Raw genomic sequence first — 26,992 nt, 5'->3', positions numbered from 1 at the left:
GATGGTCCCTTTGAACGCTGGCTTCAAGGAAAAAAAAAATGTCAAACAATCCTAATTTTCCAGAGCATGAATAACTTTTAGTATGGCGCAGTACAATTGTTCAGCATTGTACATTGTGACCACTGTAACATGAACAAAGATGTGTTTTGTCTGGGAAAAAACCCCCAAGATAAATAGTCATAAATAACATTATTATATATGTAAAAAAAAAATGTTTGGCAGTCTGGGGAAAAAAGAGCGCATTCCAAAAATGCAACTTTATTCTTGTAATACAACTTGAACTACTTGTATTCTGGAAAATATGTCATTATTATCTTAAAAGCAAAGTGTATTCTTAAAATAGCTTACCTTTTGTTCTCCAAAACAGGATGTCATTACTATGTTCCTTACCCCCCCCCCCCCTAAAACCCCCCCAAATTATTCACGATGTGAGTTTTTTTTTTTAAAAAAAAGACACATCAAAATCATATCAGGGCTATTAGACACCTAAAGGTAGGTAGGCGTAATTGGTTTAATGTTTGCTTTATTGATGCACTTGTCAAACGTACCATATGTAGGGACACACAACATAATTTATAACAAATTATTTTGCAGACCATCATGATATGGCATATGACCCCTGGACCACCGCTCTATTCCACAGAATCATGAGGTAATCTCTGACTGCACAGCATTTTATTAGCAACGGAAGAATTTGTGTGTTTGTGTGTGTGTGTGCGTTTCTTGCTCAGCGCCGCTGCATAGTTCACAATCCTAGGCCATGACAAAGTAAGCAGTTCCTTTTCCCTGTATTTTCTCCTTTCGTTCTTCCACCCTCTACTCCAGTTTTTTCGTCTGCCCTAGTCCCGCTCCATCATTTCCTGTTGAGTCACCAAGAGCAAGAACTATTATTGGACGATTAATTCAGCTGAAAATCACCACACGCTGCCACTCGTCACAGCATGTCGCTGGAAAAAGAAGAGTAACAGATTACTAGGTTTTTTTCCTTGAAACTTTGCTATAACACGAAGGTGAATGGAATTAACCGCACCAGTCAATGAAGATCCATTGCTCTGGGCTGTTTGATGTGTCATAACTGACTCAAGAGGGAGGAAGTGATGCCATCGTGAGGTTAAGCCCACGTTAAAAGCGTGGGCAGCATGTGCCCCCGTGTGCGAGGGAGGGTAGCAGGGGGTGGGACTCTCTGACAGTTGACTCATTCAAAAAACAGCTTGTGACTCATACTGCAAGTTCCTGGAGCAAATCAGGCACTTGTATGCGTCTGTTTTGTTGTGAGGACTGAATGACTCCGTTAAGGATAAGACAACTTCAGTTTGATCTTTAGCTCTGTCTTAACGTGCACGTAGGGTATACGTACTGTACTTGTGTCAGATTTGACTCCAGGACAGTCTAGTGTCAGCCAACACATGCATCGGGTCAAAGTTTGCACTGATTTTGCGATGATTCAATCATGACATCATTGGTACACACCCTTTTTGCCACTGTACACTAGCGGAGCCTGTTCCTAAAAGTAATTCTATTTTTAGTGTATCTTCCAGGTTTTATACACAGTATACTATATTCTGTTCAAATGTCTATTTCAAACTCATAAGAGATGCGAATTTGAAATTAAGAAAATAGTCTAAATGAGAGCTACAACATCATCAAACACAAATATGTCACTGACACTTCGATAGCTCTGCAAATAAAACGTTTTTACTCAAAAATGATCCACCTGAGCACAGAGAAACAGAGAAAAAGATATTCAGTCAGACATGATGTGTTCTATTAAGGCCTACTAACAATGTGCTGTTGTTTACGTTATCATTTGACAGCAATTAAAAACGACACCTCCCAACATTCACTTCACTGTCATCCTACGTGCAGGACAGACGTCCTTAATATTTATTTTTTGTACTGATTCTTTTTGCACTTAGTCCTACACTTACACTGTAGTTTAGTTGTAAATGTCAGTGATTACAATATGTTGATACTGTAATCATTTTTTTGTGTTTGTTATTATTCTGGGCGGTTATATTATAGTGCCTGATTTAATAATAATAATAAAAAAGTATACCATTAGGTCGGTACAGTAGAGATAAACGTGAGCCCTTGAAAAAACGATAGATACATAGAGAAAGAGAAAGCAATCCTTTTATTAGCGCACAGTAAATTCAAGAATGTGACCAATTACGTCATACATCCGCGAGCTCTGTATCATAGTGCTGTGTAATAAACACGGAAGTTAGTACACAGCCGGTGCATGACGTCACGACAGGAGCAGCCACCGAGCTTGGACATGACGACCGCATTTATGAACACCATTCACTTACCGTCGACGTACAACGTGAGCTAACAAGAAAATAACCTGCCTTAACGAGCTAAACAATAACTAGTAACTGGAAATGTTTTCGTTTTGTGGCCGAAGCCGACTACCGTTAGCCTCACGTTAGCCTTGACGTCACTACAATGACTAGGCGGACGTGTACTCCGTGGACTGTTGGACGTGATGCTACGTGAGCTCGCAACCTGAGCTAACCTGCAGGGGGAGACAAAGCAGCAGCATCAGGTCAAAACTAACTTTCCCCCCCATTTATTAAACTAAAGTTAGATAGATAGCCCGATAGATAGAGAGCTAAAGAGATAGCCATAATCTAAATGTTCTATAGTAATGCATGATGTGGACGATAATCGCAAAGCACTGAATGAGCGTCAGGCGTAGCTGGCAAATACCCTGTGAGTAGGACGTGCGTTTAGGTGCTGTTGAGGTTAGTTTTTTTGTGCAATGCAGGGGCTGAGCTACAGGGTAGTTAGGGGTAGCCAGGATTCATCGCAATACAGCACATGTTTGAAGAATTTGTCTAGAATAGAATGGTGCTTGTCAAAGTCAGTTGCATTATTTTGACATTTACATTTTTACAACATGGCTGAGGAGTCATTGTTTATCATACCATCCACAATCATGATTTTATGAAATAAACTGCACATATCCACAACCATGCTCAACACATTCAGAATATCCTACGAGCAAGAGCAAACCAAAATCAAAAACAGAATTTAGAATTCTGAGGAACGACGTGATTTCGATCCTTTTGTGCCTTTTAATTATGAGTTGGATCAATTGCAGTTTGCATAACAGTGTCATCTCTGGTCGATGCATGAGCTAGAAGTAGAAGCAAGGACAACTGAAATTGCATCATAAACTTAGCCAAATATTGACTTTTACTTAGTCTTGATCCTGCTTGTATTATGAGTGTGTTGAGCAAGGTTGTGGATATTGTGTGCATGTTATTTTACGACACCTTGAGGTGAGAATGACTTGAGTTGGGAGGTTGCTCTAGCATGCTGATGTTCTTCAGGGCCAAGAACTGCCAAATGTGATCAGGGCATTGGGACCCGGGGCGCTGTCATATATTTTTCCCGCAGCTCACTTCTTCTCGTACACTGATCTTTGGCCCATTTTGCATGCCACTGCTGTGTGTGTGTGTGTGTGTGTGTGTGCGTGTGTGTGTGTGCGTGTGTGCGTGTGTGCGTGTGTGTGTTCTCATTCCAAAAACATGCACATAAGGTTCATTGATGACTTTAAATTGTTTTTAACTGTAGATGTATACGTAATAAATGGAGGAATCTAATATCAATCTGCAGTTAGTCACATTAAAATATTGAAATGTGCTACTATTCCAGTCAAATATTCTACAGTCATGTTTCTGCAATGAATTTAGTGTGATTACATCCTGCTCTTTTATGTAAATATGAAATAGTATTTATGTAGATGTGATACTTTTATTATAATCTTGCCATGTTATTTCAAGTAATTCCTTCGCCCCATTGAAATGTATTTCCTGCAAAAGACGAGCATATGTCACGCAAAAGTGCAGTGTTTTCAAAAAACTTTAATCTAGTCCACTCTTGTGTCCTTTCTCAGACTGGAGACGTGCTCTCACTCTCATGAAACATGAGGCGATCTGTCCGAGGTCGATCACAGGAAGAAAATCGTAAGTTACATCACGCAAGGTGGAACTTTGTGGCTCTTATTGCTCACAAACACAATGCCTTATTAAAAAGAATTCTCTGTGATTATACTGGACCAACAACAATGTAGAAACGTTTAAATAATCACACACTCTCAGAAAAATATGCTTGTCCCTTTATCAGGTACATTATTGTGACTTATTCCTGGAGTCCCAGACAGTTTTGCCCTATCTGTTTCACCCCCAAAAACAATTACATATAAACAATTATTTTGTATGATTAAATTACAATTTGTTTTTTAAATGCAGCTGAAAATGACCTGCAAAAATTGAAGCTCCAATATCGTCAAGCTGTAAAAGACAAACAGGCATACGATGACAAAATTGAAGCACTCCTCCAGAAAGACAGGCAAGTGGGTTACTTTTTTATTCTTTTTATTCAAATCAACTTTTATTGATCATTTGTTTCCTTGCCCCACGAAAACATGAATCCTCAGTCTCCTCCTGCTGACTTGAAGTGCAATTTTATTTGTCTTTTTTCATGTCTAAGCAGCAGGGAGATCCAAAGGCTCCAGACTGAACATGACGAAATGCAACACATCCTCACCGTCGCTCAGAGTAATTCCAACCAAAAGAAAGAAGTCAATGCTACGTCAGATCTTAATAGTCTTTTGAACAATGAGGAGAAGATTGAGGAAGAGCTACAGTTGAATAAAGTCAAACTAGGGGTTTTCAAAAAGGAGGTGAGAACTGTTATGCTAAAAAAAGTTGCTTTAATGCTGCACAGTGTCATGCGAACACCCCACCTTTGGCTTTCTTTCCAGATTGAAATATGGGAGAGGAAGCTGGTCGCACAGAGGGGGCTGACTGCACCGCATAATGCAAAATGTGAAGACACTTCCATCAAGGATATCTTGTCGAAAGAGGACAAACTATACAAGGTCAGTGCTTCATCACGAGCATCTATCAGCGTTCAAAGCCGAAAGCAGTCACGTAACCTTCCTTTTTAAAGGGTCATATATGCTTCAATGAGCTGATGATTAGGAATGGCCAGTTAAAGCAGGAAATAGATACGCTGGAGATGCAAAAGAGCGAGTTCCTGCAAATTCAGCTTCAGCTGAGGAAGGTCAGTCCCGTGAAAACTACTGTTCAAATGTTTCTGTAAAATTCATTATGCAATTGTGTTTAGCATTTCTCTAGTTTGTAGAACTAGGAATGCGAAAATTGCTTCTGAACGGCAAATGTTTGCTGATGACCGTGTTGTCTTCTCCAGGAGTTGCAAGCCCTCCGCAAGGAAATTTCTGACTTGAGCGCTATGTGTACTAAAGCCAACAACGCCAGGTGAATCTTTATCTTTACATCTTAGTAGTTTCTTGACCTGTTCAACCACAAGTGCACATATGTAAGTTGATCTGATTTTTTTTTTATCTTCCAAAAGTAAGTGAAGGAACTGTTTTTTTACACATGCTAAATATCAAATCCCCTATATTCAGGTTGTGGGTAAACTCGAGCCCATGCCAGCTGACTTTGGGCGAGAGGTGGCCTGCAAGAACTGGTCAATCCGAATTCCCATGAGAACAAACATTCTTTAACAATTTTGACAATTTTTGTTTTCAATTTCCCTATCGTTTTGCAATGTGGGAGGAAGCAACTTCTATGAAACTGTGTTAAGGTATAAAAATAATTTTAAAGTTGCATGAATTTCCACACGTGCGGGATAACCTTAATTGACTCATCACACCATACAAACTGAAGTGGGAGCAATTCGGAAAGAGGATGCAGTTATCCCTCTGCCTTGTAGAGTTGTGGCATGAACAAAACACAGGGGTTCCAGCAAACCAACCTCTTTTTAGCTAAAGCTGCTGAAAGACATTCTACAATCTATAGTACTGGATCGTCTTAAAATACCTATGGAGTTGGTAGTCATGCTCACGTAAATAAAACCTAGCGTCATTGTGACCTCTAGTGGACACATGTGGCAAAAGCAGTTCAATTTATCGAAAAAATGACACGGTGTTCTGTGAACCACTTTGCAACACCTCTGGTCTATATTGGACTGATAGACTGGCCACCAGTCCAGGGTGTACACCTCCTTGCACTTGCACCCAAAGCCAGTTGAGAAAAGCTCCAGCTCACCAGTGAACCAATGAAGGGATGGAAAAATAAGCAATGTTTCATTTTCATCCTTAAAGCGTTTGACTGTTCGTTAACCAATGTGGCGACCCTTAGCGTTATAATCCAGGTAAAACAGAAGAAGCTGAAGGAACAAAAGGCTCAGTTTGAAGCTCAGTACACTCAGACAACAACCAACTTGGAGCATGAAATCGCCATACACTGCAATCTTGAGGTTATGGTCAATGTCAAGAATGCTGGTGATGAGGGCTCCGACCGTGAAAAAGGTGATATTTTATGATACTCTGGTAGATGCATGGCTGCATAATAGACAAGCATTCATCTGTCTAAGAACCAGCATGAATATAATATTTCTGGATAAAAAAATAACAAAGCATATACTCTAAGTCTGAGGGTAAAAATGGTTTTAAAAATTCCCACAGAGGATCTGCTGGAGCATCTTGAAAGGTTGACTTATCTGGAAGATACCATCAGGAAAATCTTGATAGAGACGGGAGAGAGTGACCTGGACACATTGATGGAAAACTTTTTAGCATGTAGGTCAAAATTCAATAAATTGAGAAGTCAAAGTAGCGATGTTCCTTTATAAAGTATTTTGTGTTTTATTTTTTTTCATCAGTGGAGGAGGAGAACTATTCCTTACTGAGCTACGTCAACTCTCAGCACTGGCATATAGAGGACATTAAGCATCAGATCGCTCAGGTTAGTTCTGCTTCTATACAACACTGGATCAATGGGAAAATTCAGTTCAACTGTCATTTGACATGATGCAGCGCTTGCTCTGTTCCACCCACAGCTTTACAAGGAGAGTGAGTTCTTTGTTACTGAGCAAAAACAGCAAGCTCAGGACCGCCAAGCTCTTCAGGCAGCCATTTCCACCAAGCAAAAGACGATTGAAGAGCAGCTGAGCGGCTACAAACAGCGAATTGCTTTCCTGGAAAAGATTGTAAATAGGCTTAAAAAAGGTACAGCAGAGCAGCCAAGCATCCGATGTGTGTTGCAGACCGTGTAAAAGGACTGAACAATCCTTTTGGCTGATATGAAAAGCTTTGTCATGCATGTGACAATTGGTAGCTGGCAGACTAGCTTAATGTTGCTTGACCACCACCAATTGCTTTATATTGTTCCTTTCCCTGCAAGAGAACCAATGTCAAATGATGGTCAGGCGTTGCAAAGTTTGCTGCCGTCATCTAGTGGTGATGCTCTGAAATGCACTTGCATTTTGAGCTTTTGCTTGCATCTCAAGACAAAACTGATTTCTCTGATCATGAAAACTAAGGCAATCAAGGCACTCATATCTCTAGGCATTGCTAAATAGAAAGTCCAGCTCGCCCCAACAGTGAGGCGAAGCAGTATAGAAAATTGATGAATGTATAACTGGACAAATATCCAAGAATGCTCTCCTTTGCCACCTGCTTATTTTGACACATCACCTAATCCATCAGAATCGCCTTGATTGCGTACACAGTACATCGAAATCCGAGCGCTGCTCCCTTTGGTGCAAAAAGCAAATTCAAATAAAAAAAGTATTAGAGCACACAAAATAAAACGTACAAAGCATAGAAAATATATAGAAAATGCAGTTACTCATACTCACATTGTTATTTCCCAGGTGTCCAAACATTACTTGACATTAGCTATGAGAGCAGGGACATGTCCAGCACTTTGAGCTCTTGCGACGGACCTCTGGATGATCATATGACGGCATGCTTGAAGCTGGTGGAGGAAAAAGTCAGCGAGTTCCTGAATCTGCAGTCCGTTATTCTCTTCCAGGAGACCTTAACACAGTGTGTATGTGCACTTGTTACAAGACGTGTCACACTTTCTGGTGTACCCTCTTGTATACACGGAGAATGCTCAATATCATATTACTCTGCCTTCTCACCCTTAGGACCTCGCTAGTGATGGATTTGGTTCCATAGCAGATCAATTTCGAGGGAAGGGGAACACCCCAGCAGTCAACCTGTCTGCTGCAGCTTCAACCCCGCCCCCTGAGTAGGGCTTATTCCTTACCTACTTCATTAAACCAGAACCAGATATAACAGCCAAGGACCAAATACGTTAGTGTATATGTATAGCCATAGAGTGGAGCACGACAAAAGTGGTATGCCTCAAACGCCAATATTCAAACCAGGCGAAACGAAACAAACTGGGTCCATTCAGTATGATGTAAACATCTACAAATATATTTTTTTTTAATCAAAGTAGATGCTAATGTGAAAAGCATGTAGTTGAAAGAAGGGCTTATTTGTGAAAACAATTTGTAAAACAATCTATTCTTGTGACGAACAACCTTTTCAGTCTTCCATCCATTTTCTGAACCGCTTAGTCCCCACGGGGGTCGCGGGAGTGCTGGAGCCTATCCCAGCCGTCATCGGGCAGTAGGCGGGGGACACCCTGAACCGGTTGACTTTTTCAGTCTTGTAGAAAAAAAAAACCTAGTGATTCTAAGACCTGCTAAGAAACAGCTGGATCAGTTGCACATTACTTTTTAGTGTAATAAGAAAAGCGCTTTGTGAAGGCAATCATAGTCATCAAGATGAACACTACCAAAGACATTGTGACATTTATACTTTGCAAAAACAGTGATTGATCAACATGCTGGAACCTTTTCATCTGAGGTATGTGCTTCCAATCTGTGGATATTTTGTTAGACTTTACATGAGAAATGAAATGATTATTTGAGGGTTAGAGGTGAGGTGTTAGACTTTGGCACCAGCTGGGCCATGCAGTTTGGCAGATAAAAGCACTACCATAAAAATGAACAGAACTCTTGAGGCTCTACAGTACATGTCACATCAACAAATTATCATGCAAAACCCGTGAATTTTTGTGTTTACTTTTGGTATAAGGCTGTAACCCAAAGATAAACATTCCCAGTGTCTAGGAAAACAGAAGAATTTGAACGTGCAAATCCTTGCATTTTTCAGGTCTTCTAGTTGCCCTGATAAATTTGTCTAAAATTTGTGTTTATTGATCATTTTCATGGGGGGAGGGGGGATACAAATTGAAAGTACTGTATATTATGTGATATGCAGAGAGGACAAAGCCCGAAAAGGCAGTCGTTCAGCAAGCAAAGGAGGAAATGAGAGGATGGCTTCCCAAGGCAGCACACAAGTGGGTGAGTATATGAGGACCAGTGACAGGAAATGTTATGTTGGATTACATATATCACTAAAATGAGGGTTTCATCTTCTGATTCAGAAAGAAAACACGAGGACTAGGTGTCTGGTGTTGTGCATAGAACATGCACCAACAATGAGCTGCTCTGCATTAGCCATTCATACTTGGATAATGGCAAATAGTGAGGCTGGTCCTGATGTGCAGATGTTTCCATGTGGACTACGGCAGTTTTCATGCATGTTCACTTTCAATATGGATCAGAGTCAGTGTTTTACACTGATAAACTGTTTCTCCAGAATTGTGCTAGTAGCGATGGCCCGTCAAAGCACAAAACTGGACTGGGAAAAAAAACCTCTGGACTTTGAAATGAATCTGTCAATCTTTAATTAACACAGTTACTTTGTGTTATGACACTTGCATTTAGTTTCAACTTGAAGCAGAGTGGATGGCAATGGAACTAAAAATAAGTGGATGGTTATGAATTCTTGGACATGAATAGCTTTTGAAGACCTCAATTTATTTTTAGTTCAACCATTGGCTTGTAATTACATGGGATGTGCAAGATAAGAGCAACAAGACGACAGGACAGTAAAACCTCAAATTTGTATTCGATGTTTTTTTATTATCAAGCCATTCTGAATGTCCTGTGGGAAATGTATATCACCTGAGGGAGGAAGAAAAATATACTCAACAAGAATAGTGAAGGGAAATGGATTGAGTGTATAAAATGAGTGGCTTCAGCATCTGATTTCTTTGAGGATATCCAGTGGCCAACAGCAGTGAGTCGTACATCTTATGTTTCGATTCCTTATGACGAGTAAAAAAAAACCAACACTTGGTGTTTCAGAATATTTTACTAGATCAGACGTCCTTCATTAAGTCACCAGGTATACACTTAAAAAGTCATTGTCTATGTGCAAAAAAGTCCCTGTCTATGCGTATTCAATCTGACAGTCTTCAAGTATGCTTTTGGGTCAATATGAGACTGCATGCTATGGTGGGAAAATGAAGCTTCTAATGTGCGCATGCTATGGTGGGAAAATGAAGCTTCTAATGTGCTACATGAACCACAAGTATTTTTCCCTACTCTGGATGGCAGTCTGTTTAACATTGGGCTGAAATCACACTGATTTGCCTTTTTTTTTTAAACTAAACCGACAGTGCCGTCTCGAGGAGTCGAGAAATACAACTGGTTCATGAAGCACATTTGAAACTTCATTTTCCCATCAACAATGTCACAGCCAGTTGGCATTCAAACAAATTAAGCATTAACAGAATATACTAACATACTGATCACAAACGTATTCCAAGTATACTCAAGTCCAAACATGATTGCTGAATAATCCTGAAGTAAAGCATCACTGTTTTCCTCAATGGTATTACTTAAAAGATCCAGAGTGGTCCATGTGAATCACCCTATTTTCCCGTCGTGATCGCTCCGCCTCAAACACCAGCAAGTGGCTCCTCAGTGTCTCTTCAGGACCAGAAGCGATAAGTGATGGATCATTGTGCTGTGCACAAAGACAAAATGTTTACATTAATTCTTTGAGCATGGAAACAACAGTTCTGACTCATGAGAATCAAAGAACTCACAGTCACAGCAGAAATGAAGGCGTCTATCAAGCAGTAATCAGCTTCAGAGTGTCCGGACAGGCCAAACTTCACAGGGCAACCCACGTTCGCTACATATTTGGTGGCTTTTTGGGTCAGAAAGTCGAACACACGAATCTCGTTGTCTTTAAATGACAACTCTCCCTGTAAAGTGGTACTTGAGATGTCATTTTGATGGCTAATGGATTTTGAGTGATATATCACAATCGAGGTTCTTTGTACCTTGCTGCCATAGATGGTTGTTTTACGTTTGCAGATATCCTCAGTGAAAGCCACCATAGAAAAGGCTGCAGTCAGACCACCTTCAAACTCCATGTTAACAACCTAGAGGAGTAACAACAGGACAATTCGTATCATCGGGCAGGAACCCTTTTGACTTTGTAAGTGGATAAACACAACCTGAGACCTCTTTCCAAATGTTGTTTACGACCGACTAAACTGCTTCTTGCTGTGAAGTGAATTGAGTTCACCACTACACAGGAAGACTCTTACCTCAAGTTTTTCCTCAATGGGGGGGAAGGAAAAAAAAAATCGTCTGAACCCTGCATAACTCATGTCTTGAAAGACACAGTATTTTCAAGTATTGAACATCAGCATTTCAAGTAGAAGGTTTAACCTGATTGCTGCAGACGTCGTTGTCGCACTCGTAGACACATCGACCATACGGTCCGGTCCTCAGAGCCTCAGTTACTGTCTCGATGTCTGGCAAAGAGTTGGGGCAGATGACTGACACTGGCCAGCCAATGTGACCCTAAAGTGGAAATAGGGATGAACCAACATCAAGCATGCAAAATGTACATGTCCTACAATGCTCACCTTTTTCACTCTGTCCAGGTAGATTTTGCTTGCCGAGTATGGACAGGTATCCTCAACTGAACACTCCAAACAGCGATCACTAGCCCCTGTTGGCTAACACGACATATCTCACACGTAGTACACACCGTAATTTTCGGACTATAAGTCGCGTTTTTTTTTCATAGTTTGGGGGGGGAGGGGGACTTATACTCAGGAGCGACTCATATGCATTTTTTTTTCTTCACTTTTTTGGGCATTTTATGGCTGGTGCGACTTATACTCCGGTGCGACTTATAGTCCGAAAATTACGGTAAAACTTATTGCATTTTAACAATCCTTTATTTGAAGCTCCCCCAAAGTACAAGAATACCTTGTTTTCTGGACTGAAGTGGCTGACGAAACCAAATGACGTCACTTTCAAACACCTGCAAGAACAAAAAACTGCAATGTCATCCATTCCATCTATTCCTCCTTTGTGTCTGAACGTTTTACCTGCGTGTTCCAGCCCATTGATGTATCAAGTCAATATCGTGGCATGATTTGGCCAGAAGAGAAAAAGAGCTCTCCGCTTCATTCCTCCAGTTTCCACGAACGTAGGAATGAGCAAAATGATAAAAGCCGACCTGAAGAGAGAGGTGGGTCACGTATGTGTGTATAGGCATACACAATTACACATTTTGGGGAAGTTTATTTTTAATCCTGCTCACTGGCTCCAAGTGCTGAATGTGGATCACATCACCAATGACATTGCTGTCAATCAGCTCCTGGAAAAACAGGATTCAATTCCATTTTTAAAGATGAAAAAAAGGAATTTTGGGGCAAAAATAAATAGCATTATTCAGTAATTCATTCAAATTATACTGAAGAATTTGTTTTATGTTCATTTCAATCAGTTCAATTTCATCCTACCTACCCTGGTTTCCAACCAGCTCACCAGCCGTATTCAAGCTACAATCAATACCCAGGTTTAGACCTACTTGGAAAATGTTTTAAGTAAGAGAAATTCCATTCAAACCACCTTTATCCTGCGGAAGTTGGGATCGTATCGTAGAACATGACCCACACACAGCATCACACCACTCTGACGGCAAGCCTTCACAATCTCGATGCAATCTTCAGCTGTTGTCTGAAGTCACAAATAGGTGCAGCAATACATTACAGCAAGATACAGCAAGATGCAACAGAAAAAAAATTGCAGCGTTTGCCCACCAGAGTGCATTGTTTTATATTTCCTGCGAATAAGTACCGTTTTTTCCCATGTATAATGCGCAAAATCTAACTAATTTATTGTCCTAAAATCTGGAGTGCGCATTATACATGGGTACAATTTTTTCTTTTTTTTTTTTTTATCCGGATATCATACGGAGGCCGCCATTACAGATGCGCTTTCTTCTCTGCTGTTCACTTCAAACACGCTCGATACGAACACAATGCTCTCGTATCAGACGCTTGCTCGATCACCTGCTTGTTTGCTGTCACAATGTACCCTACACAAATCCGAAACATTTCTTCGCTATTGAGTTTGCTAGCGCATGCGCAGTGATACTGACCGGCAGAATAACATCCGGTTGTTCCCAAAGATGATCTTTTTTCTGAAATAATTTTACTTTTACGGACTTAAGTAGGAGTCAAACTTTGGGTGCGTATTATACATGGGTACAGGCTTTTTTCTAGCATCAACATGCCATTTTTAGGGTGCGTATTATACATGGGGGCGCATTATACGTGGAAAGAAACGGTAATTCAGCCGGTTTATTCAAGTGTATAGACAACCTCACTGTTATTTCTGAGTTCTATTATGCAGGTGACTAGAGAAAGTGCCTTTTCCTTGAAACCAGAAGGTTTATAACAAAGCATGTTTGCTTATAATCCTAAATAGGTTGTTTTTTGGGAGTGCAATTCAAATTCATACAAAGCAGACCTAAATGAGTTTGTGATGTGTGACAAAAACGATAGTTGGAGACCACAGCAAACATTCATTTATCACTCACGGCCATTGGTTTCTCCAGGAGAACATGGTAGCCCTTCTTTGCAAAAGCCACTGCAGGCTCCTGAAACATAAAAACAGACTAAAATGATACAAAACAAAAACAAAAAAAAAGGGGATGTGGCAAGAAACAAATATTGGTATGACTGACCCTATGAAAGCTGTCTGGCGTGCAAATTATAACAGCGTCTGCACATTTCTCTCTTTCAGCTAAAATGCGCCAGTCTAGGAAAGGCAGCAATGTAATATGGAACAAGGCACATCACGGTCAGGATTTCAAGGTGCTTCATGCTCACCTTCACACAGGTTTTCTTCTTCAAGCCTGTACAGTTGTTTGAACTTAGTGCGGGCAAACTTCCTGGGATCAGCTACTCCAACAATCTGCAATAATATAGTGTCATAGCTCATTGCTGCGGCTTTAGATTTTATTTCAGGCTCCAGCACCCTGTTGTTATTTAATGATTTCTGTGATGTAATCGAATTGGAATCAAGCAATTTCAGCACATTTGTTAAGTCAGCAATGTGTATCAAATTGGTAGCCCTTTCGCATTAATTACTTAAGAACTACCTCTCAATTTAAAAAGGTTTGTCTTCTGGTGTACCTTCGCACGGTCCGGGTGGATGATTGAATAGCGAGAGTAGATCTCCCCTCGACAACCTGCTCCCACTACGATGAGCCGGACAAGTGGACTCATGTTGACGGTCCGCACTCCTTTGTGCCTGTCAAGGCGGTTTCTTCTGAGCAGCGTTTACTAGTATTTGTTCTTTTAGAATCGAGGCTTTACTTTTGGAATTTGCGCTGACTTCCTGATTCAACTACATTACCACGTCCAACAACAACAACAACAGAACCTGAAGTTGTCAGTCACAAGCCCCGCCCTGTTGCATTCAGGAGCTGCTGCGAATTGTCAGGTTTGGTTTGGAAATTGCCTCACAATAGTGTATTCATCAGTCTGTTCATTTTCTATTCTGCGTATTTTCGTTAGTGTGGGAGATTGTTGAGTGTAAATAATAATAATAATAATAATAATAATAATAATAATAATAATAATAATAATAATAATAATAATAATAATAATAATCAACACTGTCAATCAAATATGTAACACCGACGTGGTGATCATTCTTGCGGTTTATACTTAAAATGTACACTTCGTCAAAATAAACGGACGCTAAATACTTTATATATTTAATGGTTTGGTACCTGTGGGTTAATACACTCATGACATCAGAATAGTTTAGGTCTTATCGCGTGATTATAAAAAAAAAAAAAAAAAAAAAAAACGCTTACCACGAATGTGGCAATTGCACTCGTGATGTCAATCAACTGCCTTTAAAAACCGCAGAAGAAAATTTTCATTCGGGTATTTTCGGCTAAATTCGTCACAGTCGTACAACGAAGGTCACATGACGCCATTTGTGACGTCTTAATGTACTTACTTAGTACTTTATATCGAGAGATAATAACGAGGCAAAGTGCGAACTACAAAACCAATATATTATAACGTGATCTTATATTCCTTGAAATCTTCTAGTCTAAACAATCGAGTTGAATCTGGGCCTTCCCCCTGCCATCAAATTGTGTCAAATACACCCCAGTACAGTTGATGGCGGTAATGCGCCTGTTTACTGGTTAGCCAACTGCCAAACAAATTCCAAAGAAAAAGAAGAGGCAGAAGAAGAAAAAGAAGAAGTCTGGTTGGCTACAAACATTCGTGATGATGTTCGCTAGCTCGTGACTCCGTTTTCGTTTCGTTGTACAAGGGCTTAAAGTAGCACAAGTGGGAACTTCCTAAGCAACAAATGTCTCTTTGAGAACTCGCAGGGCTAGACGTGTGGGCTTTTGAGGCCTCCTTTAACTGCTCGTCAAGAAAATAGTAGCCGACTTTTGAGCATTAGCTAGCCAAGTTGTTTCCCTCTAATCTGTGAAAACGTGAACAGCATCGACATGAATGTTGACAACGCCAACCAGTCTGTCACCACCGGAATTTCGTCTAACGCCACGACGTCTTTAACTTCAAGCAATTGTACCGCAAATGAAAATGCGGCGGCCAGTATCGGCAGCGTCCCTGCGGTCACCAGCAATGGTAATTGATCAAATTCTACGATCATCTGAGAACACTGATGACAATTTTCTTATCTTCGCAAATCGTTAAAATACAATCCTAGATTCTTTTTAGTAAATTTATTACATATTTTACTCAGTAGTATGTATTTTTGCGTCGTATTTTTGACGCAATGTAACCTTGACTCACGAACCGCTTTGCTCACGAATCAGATACAATTAAACATTGCCTCGGTTCAGCATCGTTGCGGTACGCTCAGTTCTGCACTCATACGCTGTGTGATTGTCATTTGCACCATACATCCCTTATCTAGGTGATACCAACTGACTCCCACCACCTCCAATTGCGATCCAGAACTTTGTCTGCAATACATCCTCAAAATGCAGTAGATTAAAATGCTTCTTTTGTATCTCTGTAAATAAAACACATTCACCTGTCTTACAGCTTCGACTCCAACCCCTATGGTGACATCCTCGTCATCATCTGACTCATCTGTACCCAATGGAGTTTATGTTCCAGGAGGCATCACTAACGGAGACATTAAGTCCGCCGTCTCCACAACCCCACTGGCTGACTTCGTCATGCAGCTGGAAGAGTACACTCCCACGGCAAGTCTCACTTCTCGCCTCCGTGGTGTATAAAGTGGTACAAGCCTATCAAAGTAAACAACAACCTTTTCTGTTTGTTTTGTCAGATTCCTGATGCAGTGACAGGCTACTACCTCAACCGGGCTGGCTTTGAAGCATCTGATCCAAGAATGTATGTGTTTTTGGAAATTGTTAAAAATTCAGTGTGGGACAGTGACACCAAACTGTGTAAGCTTATTTATCTTTTTTTTTTTAGAATACGTTTGATCTCCCTGGCCTCGCAAAAGTTCATTTCAGACATTGCCAACGACGCGCTGCAGTATTGTAAAATGAAGGGGACTGCGTCAGGAAGCTCAAGGAGCAAGACAAAGGTTTGTTTCATCATATTCCCATGTACTTTGATGTGCATTAAAAATTAACATAGTATATGCATATGCCATTGTTTTTATCCTAACAAATTGATGTTCTAATGTTTTGTCATGTTGATTTGTAGGATAAGAAGTACACTCTGACAATGGAGGACCTGGCCCCTGCTCTCGCGGAATATGGCGTCAACGTCAAGAAGCCCTACTACTTTACATAGATGTGTGTTCCTTTTGCATCATCTAGTTTTAATTCTTGGCTAATCTGCTAGTTTGTCAACATGCTCATTTTCAATCACATTGCTTTAGTGCAGTTTTGACATGTTTTGAAATCATTGTTTAGTTGTGGGGTTCCACCTTTGACTTTTTTGTTTAGAAATGTACGTTTTATTGTGTAAATAAAACCCTAAAGGTAAATGCGTGCAAGTTATTCCATTGTTCAAAATGGGATTTAGAAGTTGAGCTGAGTTGTCCGAACAAGCTGAGTGAGTGTTTACCTCAGTGTATCTTACAGTATATCTGAGTGGTGGTTTATAATGTTGATGTTTGTTAATCAGACTTAAATTCATAATTTTGAGTTTCATTCATTCATCCATCCAGCTAACCAATTTATATCGTGCGAATATTAGGGTTACTTGAGCCATCGTGGACGGAGCACAAATGGAGAACCATTAACGTCTAGAGACAATTTAAATATGAATGTTTTTGAGACAACTGGGCCTACCGTGTGGAGAACATGTAGTGTTACGAAGCAGTGTTTTTTTCCTATCATTTTTCTAGGGGCCTTCTTCGTGGTTACAGTAAAATGTGCAATTCTGACATACCTCCTTGAGTTGTTACCATACGCCAGAGATGTCCGTCTCTTTACAAGAGACCCACACCCATCCACTTGTTGATGTCAAACACACACTCCATTTACCTGAGTCAAGCGACCAGATTACCAGCTAGCTCATAGGATGACTAATAACGATCCCAATCATTTCAATCGGGTTTTGGAAGAAGAAGAAATCAAAGATCCGGGCTCGCTGCCCTCGAGTACCGGTTTTAGACGACCCTGCCTTTTGCGTTTTCGTGCAGTTTGTCCCTAACGGCTTGCAGTAAAACGGCTTTCCGGTTTCCGTACGAGTTTCCGGTTGTTCAATTTCGTCTCTGAACGAGTATCTTCTGTTTTTATTTTCCTCCTAAAACGCATTGAGGTGGGAATAATGTCCGTTCAAGGGACGAACCCCAACAACCCTATTGTGTTTTTTGATATTACAATCGGAGGACAGGTGAGTTGTTGAAAGACTTTCGTGACTCTTGTGCACGACGAAGGTGGAGAAACACACGTGAGGCACACCGGCGGCTGGTGCAGAAAAGAAGTTAACAATTTAAAACAATATATATTTTCAAAATTCAAACGGCCCGATGTTTATTCTTCTTTTCAAAGATAGCATATGTGCCGGCGGAAATTGATCAAATATGGGCTATCGCTCATATCCTCTCGTGAAGGAATTGGCGATACCACACAGAGGATTTGATACAAACCCATTTTCAAAGTCACTTTATTGTCAATCCCGTCATATGTCCAGACACACAAAGAAACCGAAATTCCGTTTCCTCCATCCCACGGTGACGAGATACAGTACACGATAAACATACAAGTAGATTTTTTGTTGCATTCAACGAGCCAACAGTGCTTCTCTTGTCATAATGAGACCGAGTCAACATGAACACACCACCCATACTTTGTACTGGTTCCTTGTTCACCTCTGCACCAAATTCCTTAACCTCCTACCTTAGCCAGAACTTTGTCAGGCCAATTCAGTAGCTTAACGCTCAACACGGAATGAGACATGCAGTAGGTTCTGCTCATTTATTGAACATTTCCCAATTCACCGTAGTCCCAGCATCCAATCCAGCATTTTACATCCTCTGCTCAGTGCTCACAAAACGTTGGAGATCTTGGACTTTTTGGTGAACCCTATAACATTTGTTAAATTTGGCCTTCTCCAAAAACTTTAATGCAGGTTCAACTGCTGTCATAATGTCAACCGTGCGTTTCAATGGACACATCACAAGATCGGAATAGTCACATAGAAGTGATCTTCTATATTTGTATGTGCTGTTGCTCCATACATGTTATGGCATCAGTTGTTTGAGGGTTTGGAATTATTTTGACATCAAAGCTCAGATCAACCGCATTTAACATCGTTTTGTCAGTATGGACATTTGAATGTTTTTCCTCTCATGGATTGTTTCTAAAGATAAAACTTTTGTCCCATGTCCCATCAGCTGTTTATGCAACATTTCCTCTACATTACAGGATGTGGGGCGGATGAAAGTCGAACTTTTTGCTGATGTCGTCCCAAAGACGGCCGAGAATTTTCGGTATGTTGTGATCTTAATCCGAGCATCGTTTTATTGTCTTTTCAGGAACCCCCACCCCCCCACCCTTCAGATGAAGTAAATATTAATTAGGGCCTTACAGCGCTATATTTTGCTTTTGTCTGTGAATAACAGAGAGGGGAAAAAAGTGTGTTTAAAAATGACCATTTAACATAGTACCAGGTCTGGCAAAATGATCTGATATACTTGTAGGTTTAATAAAATGCAAATAAATTAAAGAAAGAAAAATGTTTATTTTTTATTTTCGAAAAGTACATATAATGCCATTTTGTTTTGTTTTGTCTCATTTCGTTTTTGTTTCATTTTTGAGTAATGTCTTACTGCTGCCACATTTTCTAGAGTTCTGGTGGTGCGAGGTCGGTCGGTTGATTTTCGTTTCAATGCTGATCCACTGGCTCTGAAGTTAGTAACCCACAACAAGATCGTGTTTCGAGCAGGTACGGGATCATGTCTACCAAGTCTGAATCGCAAACGGAACGCTCGTTGTGTTGCAGTTACAGATTCGTTCTCGATAAACGTTTCCACAATGAAAGCGGGATGCTCACCGGTCCAATTCATGTTAGCAACTGAAATGAAACAAAAATAACATTATTCAAGACTAAATGAAACGAAGCAAAATGGCATTATATGTACTTTCAGGAAAAATAAAATAAATCGTTTCTTTAATTTATTTGCATTTTATTAACCCTACAAATGTGTCGAGGTCATTTTGCCGGACCCTGTCGATTGGAGTGGAAAATGGATGGATAAATGATTGGTATCTGTGCCAATATCGTACGACTCAAATTTTCATCATTTCTTGCAGGCAGTTCTGTACTGGAGAGTTCCGGTAAGGCAAATCTATAAATGTTACTGATGTGTGAACATACAAGGCTGCTTTTTATGAGATATAAAAATAAATATCTGTCTGACAGGAGGGACGGTGTACCAATTGGTTTCAAGGGCTGTGCATTCCACAGGTTTGGATGATACTCTGTATTTGCTGTTTTACTGAACAGAGTTCTTTGTCTGTTATAACGTACCCCATTTGTTGTTTGTTTACAGAGTGATCAAAGACTTTATGATCCAAGGAGGGGACTTTGTGAATGTGAGTAAATGACAGTAGTGCAGTAGGCATGAGAAGGAGCTGCATTTATAGGCCACAAAGTGCTACAAGTTGTTAGATCTCTTGGGTTTGTGCTTAAAAAAAGCAAAGTGGAAAAAAAAATGTATGTATGCGCGCCTTGTTGCTGGGCTCCTCTAAAATTGTAAATGGACTGTTTTTTGTGAGTTTGTTATGCGCTGTTTCTTAAAGGGTGACGGCACTGGCATCTGCAGCATCTACAGAGGTCCGTTTGCAGATGAAAACTTTCGACTCAAGCATTCTGCACCCGGTCTTCTATCCATGGTATGTTGAGTTCTCTTAGTTTTAATTGCCCACGCCTCTATGGCGCCCTCAACAAAATAACATGTGGGGGCCTGTTCATTTCTGCCATTAAGATTAGTGATCATTCATAAGTTTTGTAGCGTTGGCAGTGTTGTTTATAAACATAATACGTGTAATTGTGAGGTGACTGAACTTGTCAGATTTCCACTGCATTGAGGTTTCTCTCACTCATAAATGTGACATGCCGAAGTTTCAGTCCCTTAATCTTTATCTTGTTCTCAAAAACTGTGTTGATTGCAAGTCCAAAGCGATGCAACACTGCCATCTACAGTCACATCCGATAGCCATTACAGTGGTTTTATAAGTGAATTTCACAGGCAAGCTTGGTTATACATGTCTGTGACAGGTAATGGTTGGCTTGACCAATGTACAATAAATGTCGTGAGTGAGTCGAATAATTTAATGGAACTCCAACAAGGTCATAAAAAAGTATTTGCCTATGCCACAGGTGTCAAACTCAAGGCCCGGGGGACAAATACGGCCCACCACATCATTTTATGTGGCCCCCGAAGACAAATTGTGCATCAAATTCGTGTGATTCAATTGCAAATTGTCTTCACTTTTAAAAATATCGGTTTTTTTTTTTATATTTGACCAGTTTTTACTCGTCTGATTTGAAAACGAGTTGTCAGTTTGTTTTGTAGCTTATACTGTATATAATATGAGGTGCTCATACATTTTTTTGGGGTTGACAGTCATAATGGCCCTCCGAAAGAAACTATGACTACAATGCGGCCCGTGAAAAAAATTAGTTTGACACCCCTGGCCTATGCCTTAGCAGCTCCGAGCAGCTGACTTTAGGTTTGGACCTGGTTCAACATGTTATCCTCATAAAACTGTTTCAATTGAGATTGTATTTCATTGACAAGCTGAATTTACGGGAGCCTTTTCAAACACCGTTCTTTGTTTGTAATCAGAAAGTTTTTTTTTTTTTTAAACACAGATGATGGTAAATATAGAATTCTGTTTCTTTTGGCGAGATTAAGATTCTGCTGTAATCATTCATTCTTCTTTTAGGCAAACAGTGGTCCAGGGACAAATGGCTGCCAATTTTTCATAACCTGCACTAAATGTGACTGGTTAGATGGAAAACATGTTGTGTTTGGTGAGTGTGACTCCACAAAAATGAGGAATTTGTATTTATTCACAGTTTGAAAATATATATATTTCTGCATGAAAACGTGAGTTTAATATTCTTATCCGTGATTGTTTCAGGTAAAGTTGTGGATGGATTGCTGATCATGAGAAAGATTGAGGTACTATACATTTTAATATAAATTGACTTCACTCAAGTCATGTCTGTAGAGTTAAAAATGTGGCACATTAATTTTTTACTGTTAAATATTTTTTTTAAAATCATTCTTTATCCCAACCTCCAACAGAACGTTCCCACAGGACCCAACAACAAGCCTAAGCTCCCGATCCTCGTCGCACAGTGTGGAGAGATGTGAAGAAAAATGATTCTGTACGCATGAAGTTACAGTATGTCCTATTTGTTTACCCTGCATAGTGTTTAGTGTCTAATCTCACTTTGTGTAAAACCCACAGATTCAGCCCAATTTTGTATCGTAAATAGGAAATAAATTGTTTTACTTAAAAAAAAAAAAAAACACTTTGACACTTGCATGTCTCTGTGTGTCTGTGAATAAAATTCCCAATTTGCAATATTAGTGAAAACACCATACACTGTCAGAGAAGGTTGAAAATACTTGTTTTGTTGTTGCATCAGAGCTCACCACAGTGTGCCACCACATTTGCAAGATTCATATGATACAGTTTTAATAATATATTCATGGTGAATTGTCTAGATTGAGTTCAAATGCTTTCAAATAGCCTTCCTCTTCATAGATTTACACATTTTATTCATATTGTAATACGAACAGTAACATCACGATGGTATCAGTGAAAGATATTTTGATAGCTATGTATTTCAAAAATATATTTAAAATATTGCACTTCTAAATGTTGTGTGGTAAATTGATTGTCAGGCACCTTTTTTTTACTCCAAGGTTTCATTCCTTTTGAATTGCAAGAATGGGGGAAAATGTAATGTTTATACTGCAAGAACATTGTGTTCCCAGTGTTTTATTGAGCCCGTTGCCAGCCGGTCCCACCCCCACGCCTTCCCCCACCAACCCAAATTGAGAGTCTCAAATCGTGATAATGTAAAAGGAATGGGCTTGGGTGACTGTTTGTGTTTGAAGTGAATTGGTGAGCAATGATCCAGTGATGGTGTTTCACACATTTAAAACCAAGCGGAATGAGCAAGAAATCCTCTGCTGAGTTGTCTCCCCCCTTATCCCAGCTATCCATACAAATCCATGCTCGTCCCCCTCCCCCATCCATGCTGGCTGTTCTGCCTTGGACCTCGTTCCGCTGGCACAAAAGATCCCTTTTAGATGGGGACTGTTCTTATGGAGACTGGAGGAAGGATTTTCTTTTCCGTTGTGTTTGTGAGTGTGTGCGCGTGTGTGTGCGCGTGTGTGTGTGGCTAAATAGATTGTGGGGCGGCTTCATGGGGAAGCTTTCTGAGGTCAATACGAAAGCCCATCTTTGTGTGGGAGAACATGAACAAGGAGCTCTTCACACAGCCAATGCTCATAAACAGTGTCAGTGGAGCATTAACATTACAATGGGCGGGGGCTGCAGAGGGTTTGTCTCACGCCCAGTCTGAGTCTGTCTGCTTGCTATGTGTACTGAACTTCCACTTTTGGATTCCCTGCCGATGATTCCTCCCAGTGATTTGGGTAGGCCAATTTTAAGTGGCTGGTAATACTGTATACGTCTTCTGTATCATTTTTAAGATTAGGGATCATGAAATTGATTACTGTATTTTTCAGACTAAAAGTCGCTCCGGAATATAGGTCGCATTAGCCATAAAATGCACAATAACGTGAAAAGAAACATATATAAGTCGCTCCGGAGTATAAGTCGCATTTTGGGGAACATTTATTCGACAAATTTACACACCAAGAACAGACACGAACGAGCAACAACAGGCTAAACGATAGGTAAGCTAACGTGACATAAACACAAACGAAGAGCTGAGAACGGGCCTGACGTAACATTCAGAATTATTCAAATAACTATTATATAAATAACACATTTATAAGACCATCTGTGTCACTCCAATTCATTAAATCTATCGATCGTCCTTTATGTCAACAATGCGTGCGCGGCGCTTGCACTTCAAAATATTCCACAGGCCCATATAACGATATATAAATTAAATTATATATCAAATACCGTTTTTTTTCCATGTATAATGCGCAAAATTTAACTAATTTATTGTCCTAAAATCTGGGGTGCGCATTATACATGGGTACAATCTTTTTTTTTTTCTTTTTAAGAAAATCATGGTACAACAATTCTTGAAGAACATCTTGTCACGGATGGAGTGTGGAAAGGAGCGGGGCGACCAAGTGCAGCTTGGACCAGGGTTTATTGGAGGAACTCAAAACGCAGACTTGGTAAACTAATTGTGATAAATAACTGGAACATCACTCAAATATTGGTGATCCCGTTGAGAGTCTCACATATTTCTTCGCAATCGAGTTTGCTACTGCATGCGCAGTGATACTGACCGGCAGAATAACATCCGGTTGTTCCCAAAGATGATCTTTTTTCTGAAATAATTTTACGTTTACGGATTTAAGTAAGCCGGTCGGGTCATACCAAAGACTATAAAAATGGGACCCATTGCCTCCCTGCTTGGCACTCAGCATTAAGGGTTGGAATTGGGGGGTTAGCTCACCAAATGATTCCCGAGCGCGGCGCCGCTGCTGCTCACTGCTCCCCTCTCCCCCAAGGGATGGATCAAAATCACACGGGGATGGGTCAAATGCAGAGGACAAATTTCACCACAGCCAGATGCGTGTGTGACGATCATTGGGACTTTAAAAAAAAAAAGAGTCAAAATTTGGGTGCGTATTATACATGGGTACAGGCTTTTTTCCAGCATCGACATGCCATTTTTAGGGTGCGTATTATACATGGGGGCGCAATATACACGGAAAAAAACGGTAACTATTATATAAGCAATAATATTACCAAACCATCTGTGTCACTCCAAATCATTAAATCCATCAATCAATTTCCTCATCCTTTGACAACAACGCCGCGCGTGCGCCCTGACATCAGCCTCGTCGTTATTCCGCAGATCTAGTATATAACTATATTGTAGCGTTAACAAAGTACAAGGAAAGACGTGGGTTTGGTAAACAGCTCTTTATTTAACAAAGCAAGAGTTCAACGAGCCAACAACTACTGAACTGTAACAATAAAACCATATATAAGTTGCTAAACGAAATAAAATATATCAAATGACTATAACATAAATAGTTCACCGCAACACGGCCCCAAGCACCGGCGTTGACTTCCAGGCGTGTGGCGGCGTGGACTTCCATCCCCGGAGGTGGCACTTCCAGCCACGGAGGTGGCTGGGACCTCCGTAGAGTAGGACCGGGTGTGCGTAAAAGCCATGTCCGAGCCCCATCCACCGTCCCCGGACAGCCACCCGGCCGAGCGTCGGACCCCAACTTCCATCCATGGAAGTGAAAGAGAGCTCCGTAGAGTAGGACCGGGCATGCGTAAAAGCCAAAATAGTTTTTCAAACCTTCTGTGTCACTCCAAATCATTAAATCCTTCAAACTCTTCATCCTCAGTGTCACTTAAAAACAAAGCCGCTAATGATGCCGGTAGTACGTGGGGCCCTTCGTCATCCCGTGATCGAATCTTTGTCCTTTATGTAAACAACCGCCGCGCCGCTGACGTCACTTGAAATTGAAATTACAGTAATCCCTTAATACATCGCAGTTTCACCAGTTTTTTTTTTTAATTTTGAAAATCTTTGAAAAAATTCACATATAAATCGCTCCTCAGTATAAATCACCCCCCCCACCCAAACTATGAAAAAAATCGCGATTTATAGTCCGAAATTTACGGTAATTTCCATACTGTGGGCTGTGATATGATGGAATGCAATGTATACACATTTTTTAAAAATGCGAACATTTTCATCATGTTCAATCGAAAAACTGCCTTGTTGGCTTCCTTCCTTCCTTCCTTCCTTCCTTCCTTCCTTCCTTCCTTCCTTCCTTCCTTCCTTCCTTCCTTCCTTCCTTCCTTCCTTCCTTCCTTCCTTCCTTCCTACACAAATACTATTCCAGTACCAGTGGGTAAAATATTATTCACTTCAACCTTTTTTTTTTTTTTTTTTTTTTTTTCTCTTGGTATGGCGCCGTGAGTGGCTGCCTCCCAGCAGTGTTCTCTCTTTTCCTCTTTATTTCCTTATTTTCTCCTTTTTCTTTCTGTCTTTTTGTCCATTCGGCGATGCTGGTGCCTTCTACCGCACCTCGGTACCTCTTCGGATCGGATATTTTGTTTTATTTATTTTTTCTTCCTGGGACCGGACCGGGATCATCGGTCGAGACCGGCGTAACTCTACGACGGCTTCCTGCTTATCCGACCAGTGATGACCGGGTCCCTCGCATTGGCCTTGCAGCCGCAACACCTGTGGGGAGTCCGCTCCCTCGTGCTCGTCGGAACCGACGACTTTCGCCATGCTAGCCCCGTGGTGGCCATCTGCACGTCCCCCGACAGGGTGCCCGGGACGCTGCTCACACGTTTGCCTGCTTTGTGATGTTTTCACCGATTCACCACCACGGTCCATTGGGCGCCGTTGAACTGGACTGCCCTTACACCTGTCGATGGACCCCGTGGAGGCTATTTTGTGTGTTTTGGGGTGTTCTCTTGTATTGAGGGGTGCTAGGTGGCCGCTGTTGCTTTTTTTTCCTTTGTCTTTTAGCTTTGATTTGCTTTGATGGCTTTTATCTTGTGCACTTTCTGACTTTCTTTGTGGCGCCGTTGTGTGGCAGCCTTGTGAGAGCCTATTGAGTTGCGCTCATGCCATCTGTGTGTTTTTTGTATACCCACTCTGTGGTATGGATACTGCTGGGGCCTGAATTTCCCCACCCCTGGGGATCAATAAATATTCAATCAATCAATCAATACAAACATTTCATATGTTTGACACACAAACTGGCCTATATGGCAGCAATTGAGAGCGTCCTCTCCAGCTGTATTGTTTTGGGGTGGCGGCTGCACTGACTACAACTTGAAGGCCCTGCAGCGCATAGTGAACACGGCTGGTAAGATTATTGGTGCTTCGCTCCCCTCCTTGAAAGACATTTACATCTCCCATCTCACCCGCAAGGCGACCACGATTGTGAGTGATGTGAGTCACCCTGCTCACTCTTTGTTTGATCTTCTGCCCTCTGGGAAGAGGTATAGGAGCCTGCGCTCCCGCACCACCAGACTCAACAACAGCTTCATACTCCAGGCTGTTAGGATCCTGAACTCGCTTCCCCTTTCTGCGTAGCGTCCTGTACTTTTGCGCTATGCTTACTGTCTGCTGTATGCACACTGGCTCCGTTTTGCTCCTCTTATTTATTGTGTTGTCTGTTCATTTATTGTTTATTCATCACTCTTATTATTTATTGTTTGTGCCTTCTTGTTTTTATATTGTGTTGTTTACTTGTATGTCTATCGTGTACTATGTCTCGT

The 26,992-nt window shown here is 40.8% G+C and overlaps 4 protein-coding genes and 2 long non-coding RNA genes across 9 annotated transcripts; 4 read left to right on the top strand and 2 right to left on the bottom strand.

Moving 5' to 3' along the window:
* Window positions 1–469: 469 nt before the first annotated feature.
* LOC133150287 (uncharacterized) lies at window positions 470–1,287 on the bottom strand. Its single transcript, XR_009713750.1, has 2 exons — window positions 1,031–1,287; window positions 470–947 (listed from the first exon to the last, which is right to left on the bottom strand). It is a non-coding gene; the product is annotated as an uncharacterized LOC133150287 (long non-coding RNA).
* A 910-nt stretch (window positions 1,288–2,197) lies between these two features.
* Window positions 2,198–9,807, top strand: LOC133148603 (outer dynein arm-docking complex subunit 1-like). 4 transcript variants are annotated; one of them, XM_061271620.1, is made up of 16 exons: window positions 2,210–2,326; window positions 2,408–2,548; window positions 3,905–3,974; window positions 4,260–4,359; window positions 4,504–4,693; window positions 4,775–4,891; window positions 4,963–5,076; window positions 5,224–5,291; window positions 6,180–6,349; window positions 6,506–6,619; window positions 6,703–6,785; window positions 6,880–7,048; window positions 7,696–7,874; window positions 7,975–8,078; window positions 9,122–9,204; window positions 9,288–9,807. In XM_061271620.1, the coding sequence occupies exons 3-16, from the start codon at window positions 3,935–3,937 to the stop codon at window positions 9,305–9,307; spliced, it is 1,551 nt and encodes a 516-aa protein (XP_061127604.1). In that variant the 5' UTR covers window positions 2,210–2,326; window positions 2,408–2,548; window positions 3,905–3,934; the 3' UTR covers window positions 9,308–9,807. The 4 variants fall into 4 exon arrangements, with proteins under 4 accessions (XP_061127603.1, XP_061127604.1, XP_061127606.1 ...); XM_061271622.1 differs by having other exon boundaries at window positions 2,228–2,326; window positions 2,457–2,548; XM_061271619.1 differs by lacking the exon at window positions 2,408–2,548 and having other exon boundaries at window positions 2,198–2,326.
* Window positions 9,808–10,041: 234 nt separating this feature from the next.
* zgc:154075 (uncharacterized protein LOC556929 homolog) lies at window positions 10,042–14,482 on the bottom strand. Its single transcript, XM_061271632.1, has 13 exons — window positions 14,202–14,482; window positions 13,896–13,980; window positions 13,751–13,824; window positions 13,604–13,663; window positions 12,631–12,738; window positions 12,320–12,376; window positions 12,105–12,235; window positions 11,983–12,037; window positions 11,634–11,726; window positions 11,434–11,568; window positions 11,040–11,141; window positions 10,800–10,961; window positions 10,042–10,717 (listed from the first exon to the last, which is right to left on the bottom strand). Exons 1-13 carry the CDS (start codon window positions 14,292–14,294, stop codon window positions 10,586–10,588), a joined length of 1,287 nt encoding a protein of 428 aa, XP_061127616.1. The 5' UTR covers window positions 14,295–14,482; the 3' UTR covers window positions 10,042–10,585.
* Window positions 14,483–15,270: 788 nt separating this feature from the next.
* taf10 (TAF10 RNA polymerase II, TATA box binding protein (TBP)-associated factor) lies at window positions 15,271–17,031 on the top strand. Its single transcript, XM_061272844.1, has 5 exons — window positions 15,271–15,686; window positions 16,110–16,273; window positions 16,360–16,424; window positions 16,509–16,623; window positions 16,746–17,031. Exons 1-5 carry the CDS (start codon window positions 15,548–15,550, stop codon window positions 16,833–16,835), a joined length of 573 nt encoding a protein of 190 aa, XP_061128828.1. The 5' UTR covers window positions 15,271–15,547; the 3' UTR covers window positions 16,836–17,031.
* A 670-nt stretch (window positions 17,032–17,701) lies between these two features.
* ppih (peptidylprolyl isomerase H (cyclophilin H)) lies at window positions 17,702–22,391 on the top strand. The gene is made up of 9 exons (XM_061272839.1): window positions 17,702–17,885; window positions 18,920–18,984; window positions 19,808–19,831; window positions 19,917–19,961; window positions 20,047–20,089; window positions 20,297–20,389; window positions 21,446–21,533; window positions 21,644–21,684; window positions 21,811–22,391. The coding sequence occupies exons 1-9, from the start codon at window positions 17,820–17,822 to the stop codon at window positions 21,877–21,879; spliced, it is 534 nt and encodes a 177-aa protein (XP_061128823.1). The 5' UTR covers window positions 17,702–17,819; the 3' UTR covers window positions 21,880–22,391.
* Window positions 22,392–22,736: 345 nt separating this feature from the next.
* LOC133150485 (uncharacterized) lies at window positions 22,737–26,443 on the top strand. Its single transcript, XR_009713778.1, has 2 exons — window positions 22,737–23,175; window positions 23,779–26,443. It is a non-coding gene; the product is annotated as an uncharacterized LOC133150485 (long non-coding RNA).
* Window positions 26,444–26,992: the final 549 nt, after the last annotated feature.

Source organism: Syngnathus typhle, linkage group LG2 (assembly GCF_033458585.1).
Source record: "Syngnathus typhle isolate RoL2023-S1 ecotype Sweden linkage group LG2, RoL_Styp_1.0, whole genome shotgun sequence".
Classification (NCBI taxonomy): domain Eukaryota; kingdom Metazoa; phylum Chordata; class Actinopteri; order Syngnathiformes; family Syngnathidae; genus Syngnathus; species Syngnathus typhle.
The sequence above is the reverse complement of the archived record's forward strand: the minus strand, read 5'-3'. Positions and strand labels throughout refer to the sequence as shown.